This window comes from Notolepis coatsorum (assembly GCF_963971535.1).
Source record: "Notolepis coatsorum genome assembly, chromosome: 16".
Lineage (NCBI taxonomy): Eukaryota > Metazoa > Chordata > Actinopteri > Aulopiformes > Paralepididae > Notolepis > Notolepis coatsorum.
In genome coordinates this window covers 63,136,619-63,155,881 of record NC_140180.1, presented here as the reverse complement: position 1 = coordinate 63,155,881, position 19,263 = coordinate 63,136,619, and the positions used below count along the sequence as shown (strand labels likewise).

General features: G+C 42.2%; 1 protein-coding gene across 1 annotated transcript in view; it reads right to left on the bottom strand.

Moving 5' to 3' along the window:
- The window catches only part of naa15a (N-alpha-acetyltransferase 15, NatA auxiliary subunit a), a 134,978-nt gene extending 116,000 nt beyond the window's left edge, over positions 1–18,978 (bottom strand). Inside the window, exons 1-6 of the mRNA XM_084331816.1 lie at positions 18,790–18,978; positions 16,925–17,009; positions 12,244–12,348; positions 10,527–10,684; positions 6,935–7,069; positions 751–904 (exon numbers count right to left, since the gene is read on the bottom strand). Of these exons, the coding sequence (XP_084187942.1) occupies positions 751–904; positions 6,935–7,069; positions 10,527–10,684; positions 12,244–12,348; positions 16,925–17,009; positions 18,790–18,843 (691 nt within the window). The 5' untranslated portion in view covers positions 18,844–18,978. The remainder of the gene's footprint in view (positions 1–750; positions 905–6,934; positions 7,070–10,526; positions 10,685–12,243; positions 12,349–16,924; positions 17,010–18,789) is intronic.
- Between the last annotated feature and the right edge of the window lie 285 nt (positions 18,979–19,263).

The following is a 19,263-nucleotide window of genomic DNA, read 5'->3' as shown; positions in this document are numbered from 1 at the left end:
TCCTACTCAAAAGTACATTCCACAAATGAAAATGACTTTTTGATAATGTCAGGGGTTGGAATTCCCCGTGTCAGAGCGACCTCGTTTAGGAGCTGAAGATCGCTGATAACATTGTCAGATTGTTTTAATCCGACGAAAAATATTGTCGGGTGTATGATATTAGAGCAAGACTGTTCTGGGTGAGCAGACTTAAAACAAGTAGGTATATTAACGCTAAAAATGAAGTTCTCAGAGCTAATCAGGCCTGAGAAACCAGACAGCTGGGTTGCAATTGATGGGAAAAATACTTTCACTATGGTCAATAGTAAATTTTGTAAGATGCTGTTGTGCTTGAGAACACACAGTGCACCTCTATAATAAAGCATAAGGTAATAGCCTACATATTTATAATTCAATTTCTAAGATATATCATAAGAAAATATTTTATGTTTCTAAAAACACAGTTTAGGTGCATCCCTATTCAAAACTGAGAACACTACTATAGAATAAAGCTAATTTGGGTGTAAAAGCTCAGACAAACATTCTGCGGGTCCACAAAATCAGTCTACATTCATTGTCAATTCATTGCTCCAGACTTTATACCTGATTACATCACAAAGTTGAGTTTTACATCTCTGGTTTCTGGCTTTGGGAGAGTAGCGGATGCTTACAAATGTGTTAAATTAACTTTGCTAGGCCATGGAAATAACATATTGGAACTCTTAAATTTGTGTGGATGTTCCCTTCAAACCTGAATTATGCAAAACCCACCTCGTGTCTCCTCCACAGCCAGCTTGTCACAGATCTGTTTCTCGTAGCTGTTGAGGTGCTCCAGAGCCTCCTTGTACAGACCGGCTTCCCGCAGGACCTGGTTCTGGTAGAGCAGCAACTCACTGTACTCATAGTCCACCTTGTCCGGTGACGTCTGGACACACACCAGAGACACAGTGATCAACCAACATTAATGACACCATTTGGAGATGTCTGGACACTAGAGGTGAACCTGTCCAATCATTAATCGGCTGCATAGTTTGTGTATACTAGAGAAGTATAGTATTTAGACAACATGAATGGAAGTGAATGAGGAGCGTGGCACCTGGGAGGAATGGTGGTGTTGAAACCAGACGACAGAGACAGCAGTGGTCGCTAGCTTACTAGTAGATGACCTTAGATAGAAGTAAGACTGCTGAAACTGGACAAGTTCTACTAAAGTGAAATATCCCTTTTAGAAAACAATTGCAGACAACTGGGTGAGTGATGAGAAGAGACCTTAGAATAACAGTAGACTATCCTCGTCACTAGGGATGGGAATTGATAGGATTTTATCGATACGATTCCATTATCGATTCTGCTTATCGATTCGATTCTTTATCGATTCCCTTATCGATACCTGATCAATTTATAATTTAAATAAATAAATTGAAAATGCAACAGAACTACATTTAGTCATTTAGCTGACGCTTTTATCCAAAGCGACTTACAAGTTCTGTACGACAAGCCATCAGGAAGGGCACAACTCTATCAGCTGAGCAACAATGTTCATCAAAGTGTTGAGTGCTAAAGTGTAGGTTAGTTTATTAGGACAAGTGCATGACAGTACGGTTAGATATATTTTTTTTTATTCAGATAATGGTTGAAGAAGTGCGTCTTTAGTCGACGGCGAAAGATTGGACGTGATTCGGCTGTCCTAACTGGGGTGGGTAGTTCATTCCACCATTGTGGGGCAAGGACTGAGAATAGGCGACTTCTCTTTGATGACCCTCCGGGAGCTTGGATAGGAGTAGGTCTGAGGCGGCCAGAAGATGCAGAGCGTAGGGGTCTAAGCTGGTTAGAATAACATGCAACTTGACATTTCTGATTGTCATTTATTGTTGAGCCCCCATGTCAGAAAAATACAAAAACTGTAAAAAATAAAACATTAACTATAGCCTACACTTAAATAAAATAATGTATTTGAGATTCTCTTAAAATGTATTTATTTTTTTATTCTTAAACTAATTTAATCTATTGAATAACAGGTTGTTATTCCTCTGACTTCTGTCTCTCACTCACACACTCTCTCTCTCACACACACACACACACACACACACACACACACACACAGAGAGAGAGAGAGAGCTCCCCGGGCCCCTGTCCTATAAGGTATTGGCTTGTGTTGCTACACGGACACATTTGTATGTTGCACCACTGTACTTCCTGGCTTACAGTCTTGTAAACAAACATTCCGTCTCTCATTATATGTGAACTAAAGAGTACAAGGTTTACACAACAGCCCCCACCTGCTGTTTTATTGTATTTGTACCTGTACTATCCGCTGTCAGCTGTTTATCTCTCTTTGTGAGCTTGATTAAATAGCGTTAGCTCACGTTAGCTCCGCGGCTAATTTTAGCTCAGCCTGATCTAAATCAATGACTAGGTTCTAAAGCATTCAAGTCGTTTTCACTGCACATAGAAGTAGCCAAACAGCAGGAGCATTTCGGGAGCATATTACCAAAACCCAGGCAATTTCGAGCCATTAAGGAATCAAATAGAGTCTGCCATGGCTACATGCTAACGGCTAACATTATTGCGCAACTGTAGGCAGCGATAAGGGAATCGAAAGTCACGGGAGCCACACGGTTCCAGGCATCGGCCAATTAGGAACCGGTTCCCAACGGGAACCGGTTTTCGATTCCCATCCCTACTCGTCACCATGTCATGATGACATAGAATCACACTCACTGGAAAGTAGACTTTCAGTAGTAGTCGACCGAAGGCAGATATAAAGATTATTTGCTGACAGCCTGTATTATTACCCCAGCATGAAATCACCACAAATAACGTAAAAACTAGTAGAGACAGTTCATTCAAAACCCAGTGAAGGTCTTAGCAGGGCTTGATTAACTGAGGGCCCTTTCTCACTCACTGCTCTGTGTCGAATCAGACCCGGCTCGCATCAGAAAAGGGTGTGTCTGTCTGAGTGAGAACGCTGTCCCCCGTCCCCGCCCACCGCTGATTCGTCCCCGGGGGCGCTGAACCTGGACCGCTGAAATAGGTGGTCTCAGGTGCGCACTAGTGGGGGCGGTTAGGCCTGGCAATTTTGTTTGCCATTGCTATGTCTATACATTGTTCGAATGCATTTATTTCTATTAGACCAGTGGTGCCCAACCAGTCGGCCGTGGTCGACCAGTATTGATTGAATTGATTGAAAATTTTATTAACAGATTGCAGAATGGGTACAATACAGTACAGCTTTAGATCAATGACATGCAATATAATTGCCACAAGCGATGGGATAATGTTAGCTTCTGAACAGGCTAGCTAACTAGTGTTAGCCATTGCTGTATACTATACTTTCTTGTTCGAATGCATTTATTTCTATTAGACCAGTGGTGCCCAACCAGTCGGCCATGGTCGACCAGTAGATCAATGACATTCAATATAATGCATATAATCGATGCAGCAATGTTACTAGTAAAGGCTAAGCTAACTAGCGTTTAGCCGTTAGCTTAGCGCTATCGTTAAAACGCTCAAAAGCGGACTCTACAACACCATCCATTCGTGATAAAATGGGGTGGGTTATATTGACAAGGCTTGACAACAGAGGTTCAAATATAACTTCATATTTATTGGCAATTTGTTCATTTTATATCACCATCCAGAGTCCGCAGTCGTGTTAAGACATTCCTGTTTACATTTTCGAACGTGACATCATCGCCTACGGCAAGCGTAAACGCTCAAAAGGCAAACCGTAAACAGAACCCGAAGCGAACCAAGACTGCAGTGTGTACACAAACTAGAGGGGGGAGAGGGGGGGGTTCGCACTCTGACCCGGAATGAGGGCGGTACGGACAGAATGAGTGAGTGAGAAAGGGCCCTAAGAACTAGTAGAAACATGAATTCAGCAGGGCTGGATTAATTTACATATTAAATGGTGTTAAAACACAACAATGAACAATGACAAGAATAAATAAATTTAATTAAAAGCAATGGCATTCAAAATGCTGGAGAACTTTTTTTGCACTCAAAACAGTTGCTGTACAAGGTTTCTGAACCCAGCTTTCTCAACTGTATATATATATATATATATATATATATATATTGGAACTTGGTCCATACAGATGAACTCTGCGACTGCCCTGTTGAGCCTTTTATCATCTTTGGACTAATTTGTGTACTTTATATGCTGCTAAAAAAGCGGAGGTTAGGTTGCTTCTGAGTGGGGGGAGTCACTCTGTGAGCCAAATGCAGCAGACTTCTGTAGTTACAAAAAATTCAAGGGGTAGAAAAAGTATAGTTGTATTATTATACATTTGTCATAGCAGAGGGCCTAATTAGTTTGAGATACCATAAGTTACCTAGAAAACATTTTGATGAGTGAGACTGATTATAGCCGATCATAATCTAGAACTAGGTTATGTTAGGGCTGGGCGATATAACGATAACGATAAATATCGCGATATATTTTAATAATCGATATCAAATATCGAAATTTAAAAAATCGAAAAATCGTTTTTTTTTTTTTTTTATATATAATTTTTTTTTTTTTACCTGCAACAGGGCAGTGGACAGACTTGTCTTTCTTGCCTGAAACTTAAAGTAATGGCTTTGCTTGTCCAAATGACAATACTGACCAAATTGAGATTTATTTTTCTCTTGTCCATTTATTTTGTTTGCTTTCTAATTTAAAATACATTTTGAAACCGTCTGTACACAGTAGGCTATGTGTGCTAGCAGAACTAGACTCCAGTCACGAGTCACAGTGCACATGTGCGGTGGTTTGTCCACCAAAAAAGCGCCAAAAGATCGAAAATAAACTAACAGAGCCAGAACTGTTCAACTCCTCTGGAGCCACAGCCAGCAGAGAAGCCGGTTTACTTTAGCTTTTAAACCAGCTGCAGCCTGAGAACTGGAGTGTGAGGGGATGTAACACTAAAGATGGCGGCAACGACAAAGAATTGCTGCAAAATAAACATACATCTGTTGTTAAAAAAATAAAAAAATAAAAAAATAATACTTATAACAATTCGATAATTATCGATATCGAGAAATAAAATAAAATTATCATATCGTTATCGCGATATAATTTTTTTCCATATCGCCCAGCCCTAGGTTATGTCATATTGTAGGCTGTTTAACAAAAATAAAATAGATTTCCGTTGTCTTTATACAGTATGTATGAACCATTAATGGGCAATTGTCAAATGTCTCTGTATAAATCACGTTTGTGACTAAGCCATAGAGATGCTGTGTTTACTAGCTTTCAGCACGGCAGTTTAGGCTATGTATAGCTTATTATTAGGCTTTTCAATTAATTTTCTATTCTTGCGAATAGCATTGTGGACATTTTCTAATGCTCGTATAAGGAACTGTAGTCACGAGAGCTAGCATAGCCCATCCAACGAACATTGGCATCAACGGCACGACCACAGCACTGACAGGAGCCACCGCAGCATGCAACGCCAGCCACCACAACTATCGACAATCGCAGCGAGGATCCCCACTGATCAACGCCAGCTAGCTAGCTCCAACTAGAACTACAGCTCGCCAGCTACACAAGCCAACGTCAGCCGAGTTCCCCCTATGCAAAATGTGCCAGCCAGCCAACGCCAATCAAAAAATATCCCCACTGCAACTGCCGATGGTTATGATAACTAACTAATTGCAGTGAGGATCTTTATTGATTAACGTTAGCTAGCCAGCACACGCTGCCAGAGTAAACTCGGCCAACGTTAGCCCACACAGCTAGCGAACCACAACTCTAGCCAAAGCCAGCTAGCCAACGCCAATTAACAAAGATCCTCACCGTGACTGCCGATGGCCACGACAACCAACCCCCACCCAACCGCCACAGCAGCCCCCATCAGCACTGCAGTCATGCCACCGATGCCAACACTCGCTGGACGAGCCATGCCAGCTCCCGTCCCAACTAGAGTATGTTGTTCTTCATTCCAGAAGGTTGCTTGCGGTAAACTAGCGCAACGTCACCACTGACAGCAGCGCTGTGCTCCAATAGGAAGGCATTCGCATGCATAAATGAATTTAAAAAATAATAATTAAAGTACAGTTTTCCCCCAAACGCAGTATAGTATAATTTCAAACACTCTAGTACCGCGGTACTATACCTATACCGTGCAACCCTACTCCAGACAATAAATCATTGTGTTGTGTAATGTGAACAGAGCCTTCTTGGCATTTAAAACATAACAAAGCATTACAACTAATTATCTAATCGACTGAAGACTGGAGATCTTTCTTGGAAAACCAATTGCACCAAAGGCTTGGACAATACAGAGATAAAATGTAATATGAGGAGTGAAATGCCCCAGGAAAAAAGTTAATTTCATGTTAACCCTTTCTCTGCCACGCTTATGTACATCCTTATACCATCCTCTGCCAGCTCTATTTGTCTATGGAGAAGTTCCCCTTCTTTGCAGGGCTATAACTTTTTAAATTGTATTGCTAAATTGACATTACTATGGCCCATTCAACGTCAATTATCTATCGTTTAGGATGTAGCAATGTTCTACTTTTTCATTCACATATTCATACTAAAATACGGTCTAAAGTATAAATGTTTTTATCATTTTCTGCAGCATTCTGCAGAACGTGATTTATAGCCCTAAATGCATTATATTGATGATCAAATACAGTTTGATAGCGATCGGCGCCAGATAAAAAATTTCAAATATACGTGCTTCTAGAAGTTACTACTGATCATCTGATGTTAACCGGATGGGGGGGGGGGGGGTCGTTTATAATTCCGTGGCCAACGTTAGATGATTCATGTAGTGTGGGTGATATGATCATCAGATCAGTTTGTATCGAACACGGTAATAATAAACGCTGAAACTTACCCCAGTCTCCTCGGGCATGGCGAGCAATGACGAGTTACGGCGTCCTTGGCGATTAAAGGGTTAAGACAAGCAGCTAAAGACCGATCAAGCTGCCTCATACAGTATGCAGTAAAGCGTACCTGTTGTGTTTTGCGGAACTCCTCGACGATCTTGGCGGCCATCTCAAAGTCCTCCAGCAGGTGATAGGCTACGGCGTAACCAATCCACGAGGCCCGCTGGGCCGGGCGCAGCTGCAGCAGCTGGTAACGAGTCTCCTGCAGAAAGAGAGGAAGAGAAGAGGAATAAAAACATGGATGTGGTTTTGGAACACGCCAACTTTTTGGGAAATTCGCTTATTTGCCATCTACCCTGGAGTTAGACAAGCAGATACATACCCCTTTCTTCTGTGTGCATGCAGTAGGCTTAGGGAACAGCCGCACCGTTAGCCTAGCTTAGCGCCATTCACTGGAAGTAGGTGTGCCAGTGTAGCCTAGTTCCCAACAGTTACGAAATACACTTTCCTGTAAACATGTTGTGACCTGTGTATTTACCACATGGAGAAAAAAAATTATTTGATTTTTTTTTTTTTTTAGCAGATACCGTACTTTTCGGACTATAAGCCGCGGCTTTTTCCCCCATTTTTCGACCCTGCGGCTTATATAACGGTGCGGCTTATATGTGACTCGACGTGACCAAACCCGAAAATGTAAAAATCAAAATATAGCTTTTTTTGACTGCATTGAAATGTTATTTATCTGTTCCCTTATTTGCTAAACTTAATACAACTTGTAAATGAGTTAATTCTTGTTATTTGTCCGACAGTATTGTGTCCCAATGCTAATTGCATAATTATGGTAATTAAACATTAAAACACCTGCGGCTTATAGTCCAGTGCGGCTTATATATGTACACATCATTCAATTTAGCTGCTGCGGCTTATAGTCAGGTGCGGCTTATAGTGCGAAAAGTACGGTATATACTCAGAACTATTTTTTGCCGAACCACTGCTGCCTGGGCGCAGTGATTTCATCACCTCAAAAGCTGTTTTTGAAAAAGCAACAGGGTTTTTGAAGGGATGAAATCACATATTTGGAGTGTATTTCGTGACTGTTGGGAACTAGGCTACACTGGCACACCTACTTCCAGTGAATGACGTTAAGCTAGGCTAACAGTGCGGCTGTTCCCTAAGCCTAATGCATGCACGGAGAAGAAAAGGGTGTGCATCTGCTTCTCTAACTCCAGGGTAGATGGCAAATAAGCTAATTTCCCAAAAAGTTGGCACGTTATTTTAACACATTGGGCGCTAACCATTAGCCTGGTCCTTGTGGCTAAAGTGCCACGTTTCCATAACATATTTTCACTGTGCGTCACTCAGGGTTTCCGTTAGAAAAAATTGTTGCCGGTCTCAGGGTCCGGTAGATTTAAATCTACCGGTCAAATGAGAGAAATTCCGGTCAGAGTTTATTGAGCTTAAAAATAATTGACATCCTCAAGGCATGTAGATTTATAATATTTTAACTTAAAACTAGGCTACTTTTGCGTATACAATCATTATATCCCAAATAAAATAAGTCCTGAGACTCCGTGCTGCTGCCGACTTTAAATCAAATAGGTTGTCTGTGGGCAGTCGCCCAACATTTATAAACAGCAGTCTGTTATAATCACATTTTTATGAGCTAACGAATTCCGTTATATTGGACATTTGTATTAATTATATCAAGCGAAGAACTGAGAAATTTGGCACAGACGGCAACATTATCGTGGGTTTGCGTGATGACTCTCTCCACCTCGCAACGACTTATTTGCAAAGAGTATGGCGCTGCAGAGCAGCAGATTCAGCTGTTTTTTGGCTCTATCTGGGGACCGCTCAACAGCGCCCCCCACCCAACAGCTGAATTGCCAATGGCTGAATTGGAGTACTGCACTGTGCCGCTGCTGCTCCGGCTCTGCAGCTACACATGCACTCGCAAAACCCAGCACTAAGCTCTCGCTGACAACATTATTATACCTGCTTGGTGAAGCAACGATGAAACAAATGTAATGATTGTTTCGTTCATCGCATAGGCTATTTAATTTTAGCCTATTTTTTTTTTTTTTTTTTTTCCATTTTTCCGCCGATTTTCTCCCATCCCAATGTTAGTCGTATGCCAATTCCCAGTCCCTTCCTGGTCGCTGCGCACTTACCCCCCACAGTCAGATCATCTGGGAGAGTGGAGGCTACCACGTGCTTCCTCCGACACACGTCCAGCCAATCACCGCTTCTTTTCACCTGGCAGCGCGGATTCTCATTGAGAGGGCGTAGCGTGTGGGAGGACCACACTATCCCCCTCACGTCCAATCCACGCTTAGCAGGCGCCCCGACCGAACTGTAGGAGTCGCTGTTTACAACGACCCGGACCCACCCCGCCAGCTTCTCCCACCCTCTGATACAGCCAATTGTATCAGTGCAGACGGCCAGCCAAGCTGGTGACAACCCCGGAGCTGTGAGCTGGATTCGAACAGGCAAATCCAGCTCAGCTCCGGGGCTGGTGACGAACGCAATCTCCGCTCGGCCACCTAACCGCCTAATTTTAGCCTATTTTAATACAATTCAAATAATCAAATTGTGCTTGGAGGGAATTATTTTCACCGGACATTAAGACCGGAGAGATTAAATATGTCGGACTTCAACAGATTTTGCCGGTCAAATACCGGTAATTACCGGCTAACGGAAACGCTGGCGTCACTATGTTTGGAGAGCTATATCTATATTCTACATTATAGCTATGGAGTCAATACTATAGTCATTTGACAATGACTTTCTTCCGTCAAACATGCAAAAAAATTGCATTTTTTCATGCATACGTTCGCGCGTTATCCCGTGGTGAATATAAGTATAGTTTAGGAGTGATCCGGGATCATTCCTGAAAAGCTGAGTTATAGGGCGCTACGTGTATTCTACTATAAGCGTTGGCGTTTCTTGCCTGGACATGCTACTATTTCCAAATCAAATGTATATAATAGGTATTATGTTTCATCATGAATGCATGAAAGGGGGGAGGTCGTTTTTGTATGCTTTGATGGCCAGTAACGGCATTCGTGTTGAACACTACAGACGGTGATCAGCTGGATCGATATGAAAACATTGTTGGATCAAGCTGAAATTGATGTCAGATAGTCCTTACCTTTGGCCAGGGGTATTCCAAAAAGAATATTCCAATTGTCTGATTGCGATTTCCAGTATTGGTGTCCATCTGGTCCCGGACATAATTTGGCACAATTTATGGATCAAGTGTGCCAGATGCGTTTTGAAGTGGTCAGATGAAGCGATTTACTCGGCTCCGTCTAAATTTAGCGCCCGGAGGGATTTAACCGTAACACAGGGTGAGATATAAGGTTTCAAAGGGTGGGCAACACTGCCATCTAGCAGGATGCAGCCGGTATTGCACTTTGGCAATCTCAAAATCCTTTCCTATGGCAACACCGAGGTCAGTGGATGAATAATGAATAAAAACATTGAATAAAAGAAAATGTGTTAAGTATGGATTGGGATTTCTTCCATTTTCCAGTCCAAGTTCAGTGTAGGTACCAATACAAAGTAACTCTTCCCTTGTTCCTCTCTGTTGTCTATCCTCATCCTGTATACCTCTATATCATCTGGGTCTACCAGCTGTCTTCCTACCTTGAAAGCCCCCCCTCCCTCCATCTCCACCCTTTAATCTCTACTCTCTCATCCCTCCCGCCTGCGCTCACCCTATAACCCTCCAGGTCCCTCATCTGGATCTGCAGCAGGGAGAGGTCCCTGAGGATCTGCAGGTTGTCCTTGTCCCACTTCAGAGCGTTGCGGTAGCACTTGATGGCCTCATCATACTTCTTATCCGAGCGCTGCAGGAGGCCATACACGTGCCAGCCTGGGATGGGAGGTTAAGGAGAACAAACACACACACTGGACACACCGGGCGATTATGTTTCAATTATTTTGTCTTCCAGCGATCATGAAAACAAGATAATCGAGATAACGATTGTGCCGCATGCAGTGTTGCTCTCATAATAAAAAAAAAAAAAAAAACAGCACACCCTTCCTTCACAGTTGGTTTCTTGTATAGAAAGTAAACTAATCATGCTTTTTTTTTACTGCCAGTATGAAGACCATTGTACAATCAACAATTATGTTTGTATTTGATTCTGGTGACATTCTGTACATGTATGCCTCTCCCTCCACCTTAAACCCCTCCATGCTGTGTATCATAGCGCACTGTGTTTTATCACTAGATACATTTCTCACTCACTATTCTCCACTTGCACAACGTGAAGTAGGCATTTCCGGTAGGTCTTCCGGGTTGAAAATGGTTATTCCGGTCCCATCCAAATACATTGTTTTTAGCAACTTTTCTCCTGTTATTTAAACAACTTTGTCATCACAGAGAGGTAATGAAACTTTTGTATTATTTATATTATAGAATGTATTTAATAAGCAAACGTTTGGCAGCAGGGTTTTTGGGCTGTATTTCATGTAAAAACGTTTACGGTTTGTTTACTTGCTCACGCTAATTAAGGCTAATGCTGGCTAACAGAAGCTAGCGCAAGAAACAACGCCGGAAAGTATAGTTTATAGTGCATTTCTTGCCACCTTATAGCATTTGTACATTTGTATGACAGTCTATAATGCTCCCGTGAGGTTTTTCCGGACGTTTTGGTAATGATTTTCACTATAAAAACATATTTCTAAAAGACAGGAAGTTCAAGTGGTCAATTGTGTTTTATATGAAAACGTGGGATGACCTTCTTTAACTTAGAGAAAGGATATGCATTGCATTTTATGCATCTACAGTATAAGGCTGTTTAACTGCCACAAATATTGTATGTCATTATTTCATACTTTTCTTTTGTTAGAATTTTTTGTGTGATTTATTTTATTGAATATATTTTGTTTGTATTTGTTTGACTATGCAGGAAGTTTGTTTACATTTCATGTTGCACAGGGACACTTTTCGGCGTTGCACATTTCTATTGTAAACACTAGCCCCTCAGTGGAAGCCACTTTGAGCACCAAGCATCTAGGAGAATTAACAGATAAACCAAAGACCCACCAGAGATGTTAAAAGCACTAGGCTCCAAGATGTCTACAGAAAGGCTGGATTAGGTTTTATCCAGAAAAATAAACCCATGGCTTTCTATCAGAACAGTGATAGAAGAATGGAGCAGGGGAGCTCCAGTAGCTCACCATGTACCTCGACGCGAAAGCGTCGGGGAATACCGTGCTGCGTCACGGATCTGGTTGACTCCGAGTTAGATTCTCGGACCCGCCGTCATTTGCCGAATGTCTTCCCCTGTTCTCCCTCCCGTTTCACCCTGCATCTGTCGGTCATGCTTGACCAGAAAAAAAAAACGATAAACGCTAAAAAATGAAGTTTAAAAAAAAAAAATAATTGAACAAAGTAGCATGGATAGGCTGACGGTGGAAGGATACAGACATGGCTCTTAAGGTCGTTGCGCAGGCCTCGTCTCACCAGCTCGTAGGCGTCTTCCTTCTTCCCCAAACAGTTCAGGGTTAAGCCCTTCATCGCCAAGGTCTCTGTCGGACGGAAAAGAGAAAGAGGAGGGAAGGAGACACAGAAGGGGGGATGAGGAACCTGGGTAGTGTAGTTTTATGAAATGTAGACATCCATTGAAAGCCCTGGGTCTCATTTGTCTCTCTACAACGATTTCATGAGTGCTTCATGTTCTACCGTCTAAAACTCTAAATCATCCATTTTCCGGTGCAATGGGCATAGATTTTTAACAAGCTCATATTTCGCTAATAACACTTAAAATTAGGGCTGCACGATTTTTCTCTCTAAGAATTGAGATCACGATTCTCTCACGCGATTCTTATTTTGTCATAATTTTTCAAAAGTAAAGTAAATTTTTTTTGAAAACAATTAAAATTAAAGTAAAAAATTTAAATCGAGATCACGATTTTTTTTCGATTAATTGTGCAGCCCTACTTAAAATCATTGCTAAACAAACGTAGTGCTGAAAATATACACTTTAACTGCTGTTTTGATAGGGTTAGGGTCTTTACTAGGGATGCCCCGATCGATCGGCCAGTGATCGGTATCGGCCGATATTCAGTATAAATATGAGATAGGTGAATTCCGATAATGAATTTATTTTTGCCGATCGTGAAAACCAATCGAAAAACATGATCCAATTCTTAGCGGAGATCTCACTCGCTGAGTTCTGTCTCAGACACACGGAGCTGCAAACTGCCGCTCCTCCTCCTCCCCTGCCCCTCCCGCACCCGTGTAAACACAGAGGCGGCTCCTATTGCCTCGGGCAATAGTCTGCTCTAGTCTAGTCAGTGCATGGGACCGTGAGCTAACGTTAGCTACCTAGCTATCGTTACTGTTTGAACAAAATTACCCAGTCAACTAGGCCTGCCACGATAACACATTTTGCTGGGCGATTAATTGCCCCCGAAAATATCGCGATAAGCGATATTATTGCGACCCGGTTAGAGAATTTTTTTTTGGAGAAATTTATTTCCCAAAACTTTTATTTTGAAGCCCACCGCTCAGTCTTTTCCGGTGTTTTAGACTTTTATTTTGAAGCCCACCGACCGGACCGGAAGTATTGTTGTGATTATCAGGTACTTTTTTAGTCCCTGCTCTGTCGTGGTTCCAAGCGAGTAGAAGTGAGATGCATGCATCTTATTGGTAGAAGTGGTACCAGAAAAGTCACGTGAAACACTGCAGACCACTGATTGGTCAGAATAGAGACGCGTCACTCGTTGGAGTCTGAGGGAGTCTGAACGAAAACAGAACGCCGCCATCTTTAATGTCTCGCATAGGATTTCATAATCATTATGTTTGCAGCAGGCACAAGTGCAATAAACAAAGGATACAGTCACTGTGTATTCTGCCTCATTTATTGATTAAACAAAACCGACATCAACACAATTTGCCACCGAGCGGAGAGTTTCGCAAAAAGATTGCTGACTTGTTAAGGCTTGTTGTTAGGTTAGGTGCTAATGTTGTGCTAGCGTTTTAGCATGGCTATCGTACATAGCGTGATCAATATAACTCGCTATTGATTGTTTGTATGAGTAACGTTAATGCTAGTAGAATAGACACAATGAGGGGTAACGTTAGCCCCACGGAGCTCCTGTGCTGTGCTCTGTAGTAAAGCCAGCGGCCCGCCTCCCAACACGGACAGTGACTGACAAGGGGCACTGGTTACGCCTCAAACAAACACGCAAATAGCAATTAATCGCGCCCGTCAAAATCATTGCATTCATTTTAATTATCGTGGCAATTAATCGATTTATTGCTTATCGCGGCAGGCCTACAGTCAACTATTCACTTTTTGTTTAATACATGAGGCATTGTCTAACGGTATCTAGCCGGCTAGCTACTGATAGCTCCTGATATCAACAAATGCTCCAGCAATAGTCTAGTAGTGCATGATAGCTCATGATAGCTCACGTTAGCTCACGTTAGCTCACTGTTCAAAACGAAATGTCCCATTAAACTAAATAGTTCACTGAGGCGTTGTCTTAACGTTATCTAGCCGACTAGCAGTAGCTACAGATAGCTCCTGATATCAATGTCTTATAACATTGATTCGATGCGTATTCGAGCCCCGGCTTGCATCGCAGTCACAAAAAGGGCTAGCTGAGGGAGTAGGGTATATCTGCAGAGCCAGAGCCGCAGATATACCCTGCTGAGGGCATGCTGAATGTGATTTGATCAAAGCAGAGTATACACACAGACAGTGGAGATAGCGAGCATTTTGACTTGTTGCGTGGTGGCGATGTCTCGCAGATAATACAACTACAAGTATAATTATATAATATATATATTTTATTAAAAAAAAATTAAAACGGATATATATATATATATATTTTTTTTTTATAAAACCAAAAACAATCGATATCGGATCGGTATCGGCCGATATGGCTCAAGACGATCGGTGATCAGTGGCAAAAAACGCGATCGGGGCATCACTAGTCTTTACTCTTGGCTACATTTGAAAAAGAAACACATCATCACTTAACACTTTCCCCGCCAATCACGTTGTACGACGTGTTTCAAGTTCATGCGAATTCTGCCAATCCACGGCGTACGACGTTATTGTGATCATATTTCATATTTTCGCCATGGTATTCAGATTTCACTCACGGAGCCTTGTCTGATGCAGTGGGACTCGGCACAACTCTGCAACGCTTCAATACTGCCCCCTGGTGGATGATCGGCGAGTTGCCAAACCGGAAATGGCCGGTTGGATATCGGTGCGTCTCCTAAATACGTCTGGCCACTCGCATATCGTCGCGGGACTCTAGCCACACACCGTGGATATGGATCGCTGCCATAACTCAATAATCGACATGATTTGGGCGTGTATTAGTATTATACAAACCGGAAATGGATCGACTCGATCCCCATCAAATAACTGGGATCTTTTTGCTCCAGTCTCATCGCCCAACGGTAAGAGGAGGCTGCCGTGACTTTCAGCGTGAGTGTTTATTATTATCCATGCAAACTGCTCTGATCTATATATCACCCATACCACATAAAACGACGATCACGGAATTATAAACGACCCCCCCCCCCCGTTCCCCCGCGCATGATCAGTCATAACGTTTAGGACCATGTACAGTTGAAATTTTTTATATAGCGTGGATCGGCAACAAACGGCATTTGATAATGTATGTATGCATTTATGCCTATATCTCACGTTCTAGGAATTACTGCAGAAAACGATAACATATTTATATTCTAGACGGTATTTTCGTATGAATGAAAAAGTAAAATGTTCCTACATTCTGAACGATAATCGATGTTGAATGGGCCATAGTAATGTCAATTTAGCAATACAATTTAAAAAGTTATAGCCCTGCAAAGAAGGTGAACATCTCCATAGACTTACAGTGCTGGCAGAGAATGGTATAAGATGATCAAACTCTGTGGCAGTTAATGTGTTAATATGGACTGTATTGATCTATTTGTGCAACGTGAAATAAATCTCTGCCTGGTAACGGGTCGATCGGGTTTAACAGGTTAAAGCATAAAATAATTTGTATTATCAACCTAGAACATATTTTTCTATTCTAGCATCATACTGAGCAACTGACTGAAACCTCATCAATTGGACCACAAGTGAATGAGTTGTGTTTTTCTGGGCACTGGAGTTGGCTGCAGTTCTTCTGACTGCGGTTGGGGCTAATCCGGGGAAATTGTGCAACAGAAAAAGAATGTTAGCAAAAACAAAAGGTCTGTTCAGAGTCATTTGAGTCAAAGACATTTCAGGCTGCTTTGGATGAGAGATTTTGAAGTGACACAGATGCTCTACAGCTCGCTCATTAATGGTCCAATTGGCAAGATTTTGAATCCATGTTGTTGCTGTTTGATGACAGAAAGGGCTGGGCGATATAACGATAACTATCGCGATATATTTTAATAATCGATATTGGAAAAAAGAATATCGAAAAACCTGCAACAGGGCAGTTTTAAAACCAGAGACAGTGGACAGACTTGTCTTTCTTGCCTGCAACTTAAAGTAATGGCTTTGCTTGTCCAAATGACAATACTGACCAAATTGAGATTTCTTTTTCTCTTGTCCATTTATTTTGTTTGCTTTCTAATTAAAAATACAGTTTGAAACCGTCTCTACACAGTAGGCTATGTGTGCTAGCAGAGCTAGACTCCAGTCACGAGTCACGGTGCACATGTGTGGTGGTTTGTCCACCAAAAAAGCGCCAAAAGATAGAAAAGAAACTAGCAGAGCCAGAACTGTTCAACTCCCCTGGAGCCACAGCCAGCAGAGAAGCCGGTTTACTTTAGCTTTTAAACCAGCTGCAGCCTGAGAACTGGAGTGTGAGGGGATGTAACACTAAAGATGGCAGCAACGACAAAGAATTGCTGCAAAATAAACATACATCTGTTGTTTAAAAAAAAGATATATATATATATATATTTTTTACTTATAACAATTTCGATAATTATCGATGTCGAGTGATATGATAACATTATCATATCGTTATCGCGATATCATTTTTTGCCATATCGCCCAGCCCTAACAGAAACCTTGAATCTAGGTTTATAATAACCAGAATGATCCTTAAAGCTGGTACAACCTCCCTGAGTGTCCTGGCTCCAGGCAAGTATTACCTCCATGCTCTGCAAACTTGGGGTTGGAAAGGATCTGTTTGCAGAACTTGAGTCCATTTCTGTATTGCTTGTGTTCGTAACATCTCTGCAACAAAAACAGACACATAATATAGGAAAGCTGGTTCACTTAGATGTCTGTGTCTACCGTTATACTAATCCTCAGACTACGGTGTCGTCAAAGTGCATGTAAATAACATTTGTCCTAAATAGGTTAAATGCAAATATTTCTGCCAAGAGACTGAACCTCAAAAATTGCCTAATGCCATCATCATTAAAGGGTTGTTGATGAAATCAACTCATCTTTTAGTCAAAGCCTTATGACTAGTAAACTAAGTGCTTTAGTTTTAGTACAGATTTCTGTATAGAGGCTTAGCTTGAAAACTAAAACTCAACCACCTTTCCCCCCCAATACCAATCATCATGATGTAACACACCAAGAATCACCTTCACTGAGTCAGTCAGTGTGATAATGTTACTTATGGAAGGAAGATGCGATTTCTTCTTCTTTTTTTAACAGAGGGAGAATAACCTTTTATGAGTGAGGAGGTGGTAATGAGATGTGACGAGAAGCAGTCGGATGGACACAGATTCCTATCTGATCTGCCTGCCTCAGCACAGTCCCAGACCCCGGCTGTGGAGGTTAGAAGGTTAGGGGGGGGGGGGGGGGGGGGAGGGTTCGCCTGCCAACTCCCAGCACAACACCGCCAATCCCTCACTGGCAGGAGAGGGGAGACGCTCAAAACACCAGGGAACAAAAACCAGGAAAGATGACTTGATAACTTTTTTGGACAGCAATGTTAATAAAGTGATAGTGAACGCTGAAGGGGACGTGATTGCACCAACATGCATGGATGCCACACACCTCTTGACATTGAAACACTCCTCAATGGGAAAAGACATGTACATTACTGATGCTGCATGGATGTATACCATAATAAAGTCACTGGCCTAGATAGGCATCACCTAATGTGTGAATGTTTCAAATAAAGTAGCAAACTGGTGCACTAATAGAGCAAAACTGCGCATATTGAGATATTTTATGCAAAACTTTTTGCTGGAATGACAGCTTGTACCACCAGTGTGGGCGGGGTTTGCACGCCACTCTCAGGCCCCCATGGGCACCTTATCGTTGAAACTCCAATCACTTGAAGCTCTGCACAGCCACGTTGAAATAGATCAGTAAATTAATTAGCCTCTCGCCAAAAACTCAGTCGGCAAAACTGACACTTCTGCAACTCGGGCAGACCGAATAGCGTGCCAACTGTTAGGCTATAATTAGCTGTCGCCATTGCAACGGATTCAGGGAAGTGTGAGTGACGGCTAGCGAGCTGCTATAGTTTTTCTTGCAGACCCAGCAAGTGCCTTCTGTCATCAGTTTGCAGGGGACTGATAGCCAGGAGCTAAATAACATTAACTGTTGTGCACATGAGAGCACTTGCTATACAGTTTGTTTGACAATGTGTAAATGGGGGTGCAGCAGCAGAATGAGTTTGCAAACTGCTAGCTAACGTTAGCTCCGCTAAAGCCATTTACATTACAACCCGTATCGGTTTGTCATGTTATGTCGAGCAGCCTTCCCACTGAATGCACGTTGTGTTGAAAATGCATATTGTTTTAAGAGCACAGCACATGTACATGTATACTTGATGGCGTAGTAGCTACTGCTCCTGTCATTATTATTATTATATGGGAGACGAGGTGGCTATACGGTAGCGTTTGTCATTCCAAAACGATATAATTAGCTAGCGACACGCTAGTATGCTAGCTGTAACGTTATGTGCGATATAACGTTAGCTGGTGGAAACCACGGTTGCTTTAGCGGATCGGCGTTAGCTAGCAATCTAGCGCTGTCTCGGGCAGTTTACCAATATTCTCTTGAAGAGTGCATTCTCCTTCGGCGGCAGAGTGATTGTGGGCATTCTGTTAGCTTGCTGTTCCTCTAGAGCTTCACATATATGAAGAGAAACTGAAGAATCCACACTCTCTCTCCCCCCTGGGTCTCTTCTTCTAGTCACACAGCTCCCGGACACACACTCTCTCTCTCTCTCTCTCTCTCTCTCTCCCTCACGTGGTGACAGACCGAGGCCTCCTTCAGAGCAAAATGGCCGAATTCCTGCTTCTCCTCCTCCGGGTCAAGCCGCTGCTCTCTGCGCCTGCGCGCGAACACCCGAACAAGTGCGGAAATTATCGATGCAATTGCTGCTCCGTTATTTCATTGATTGATTGATTGATTGATTGATTGATTGATTGATTGATTGATTGAAAACTTTAATTAACAGATTGCAGAATGGGTACAGTACAGCCCAATATACACAATTGTTAAGGGGATGCAGACCAGA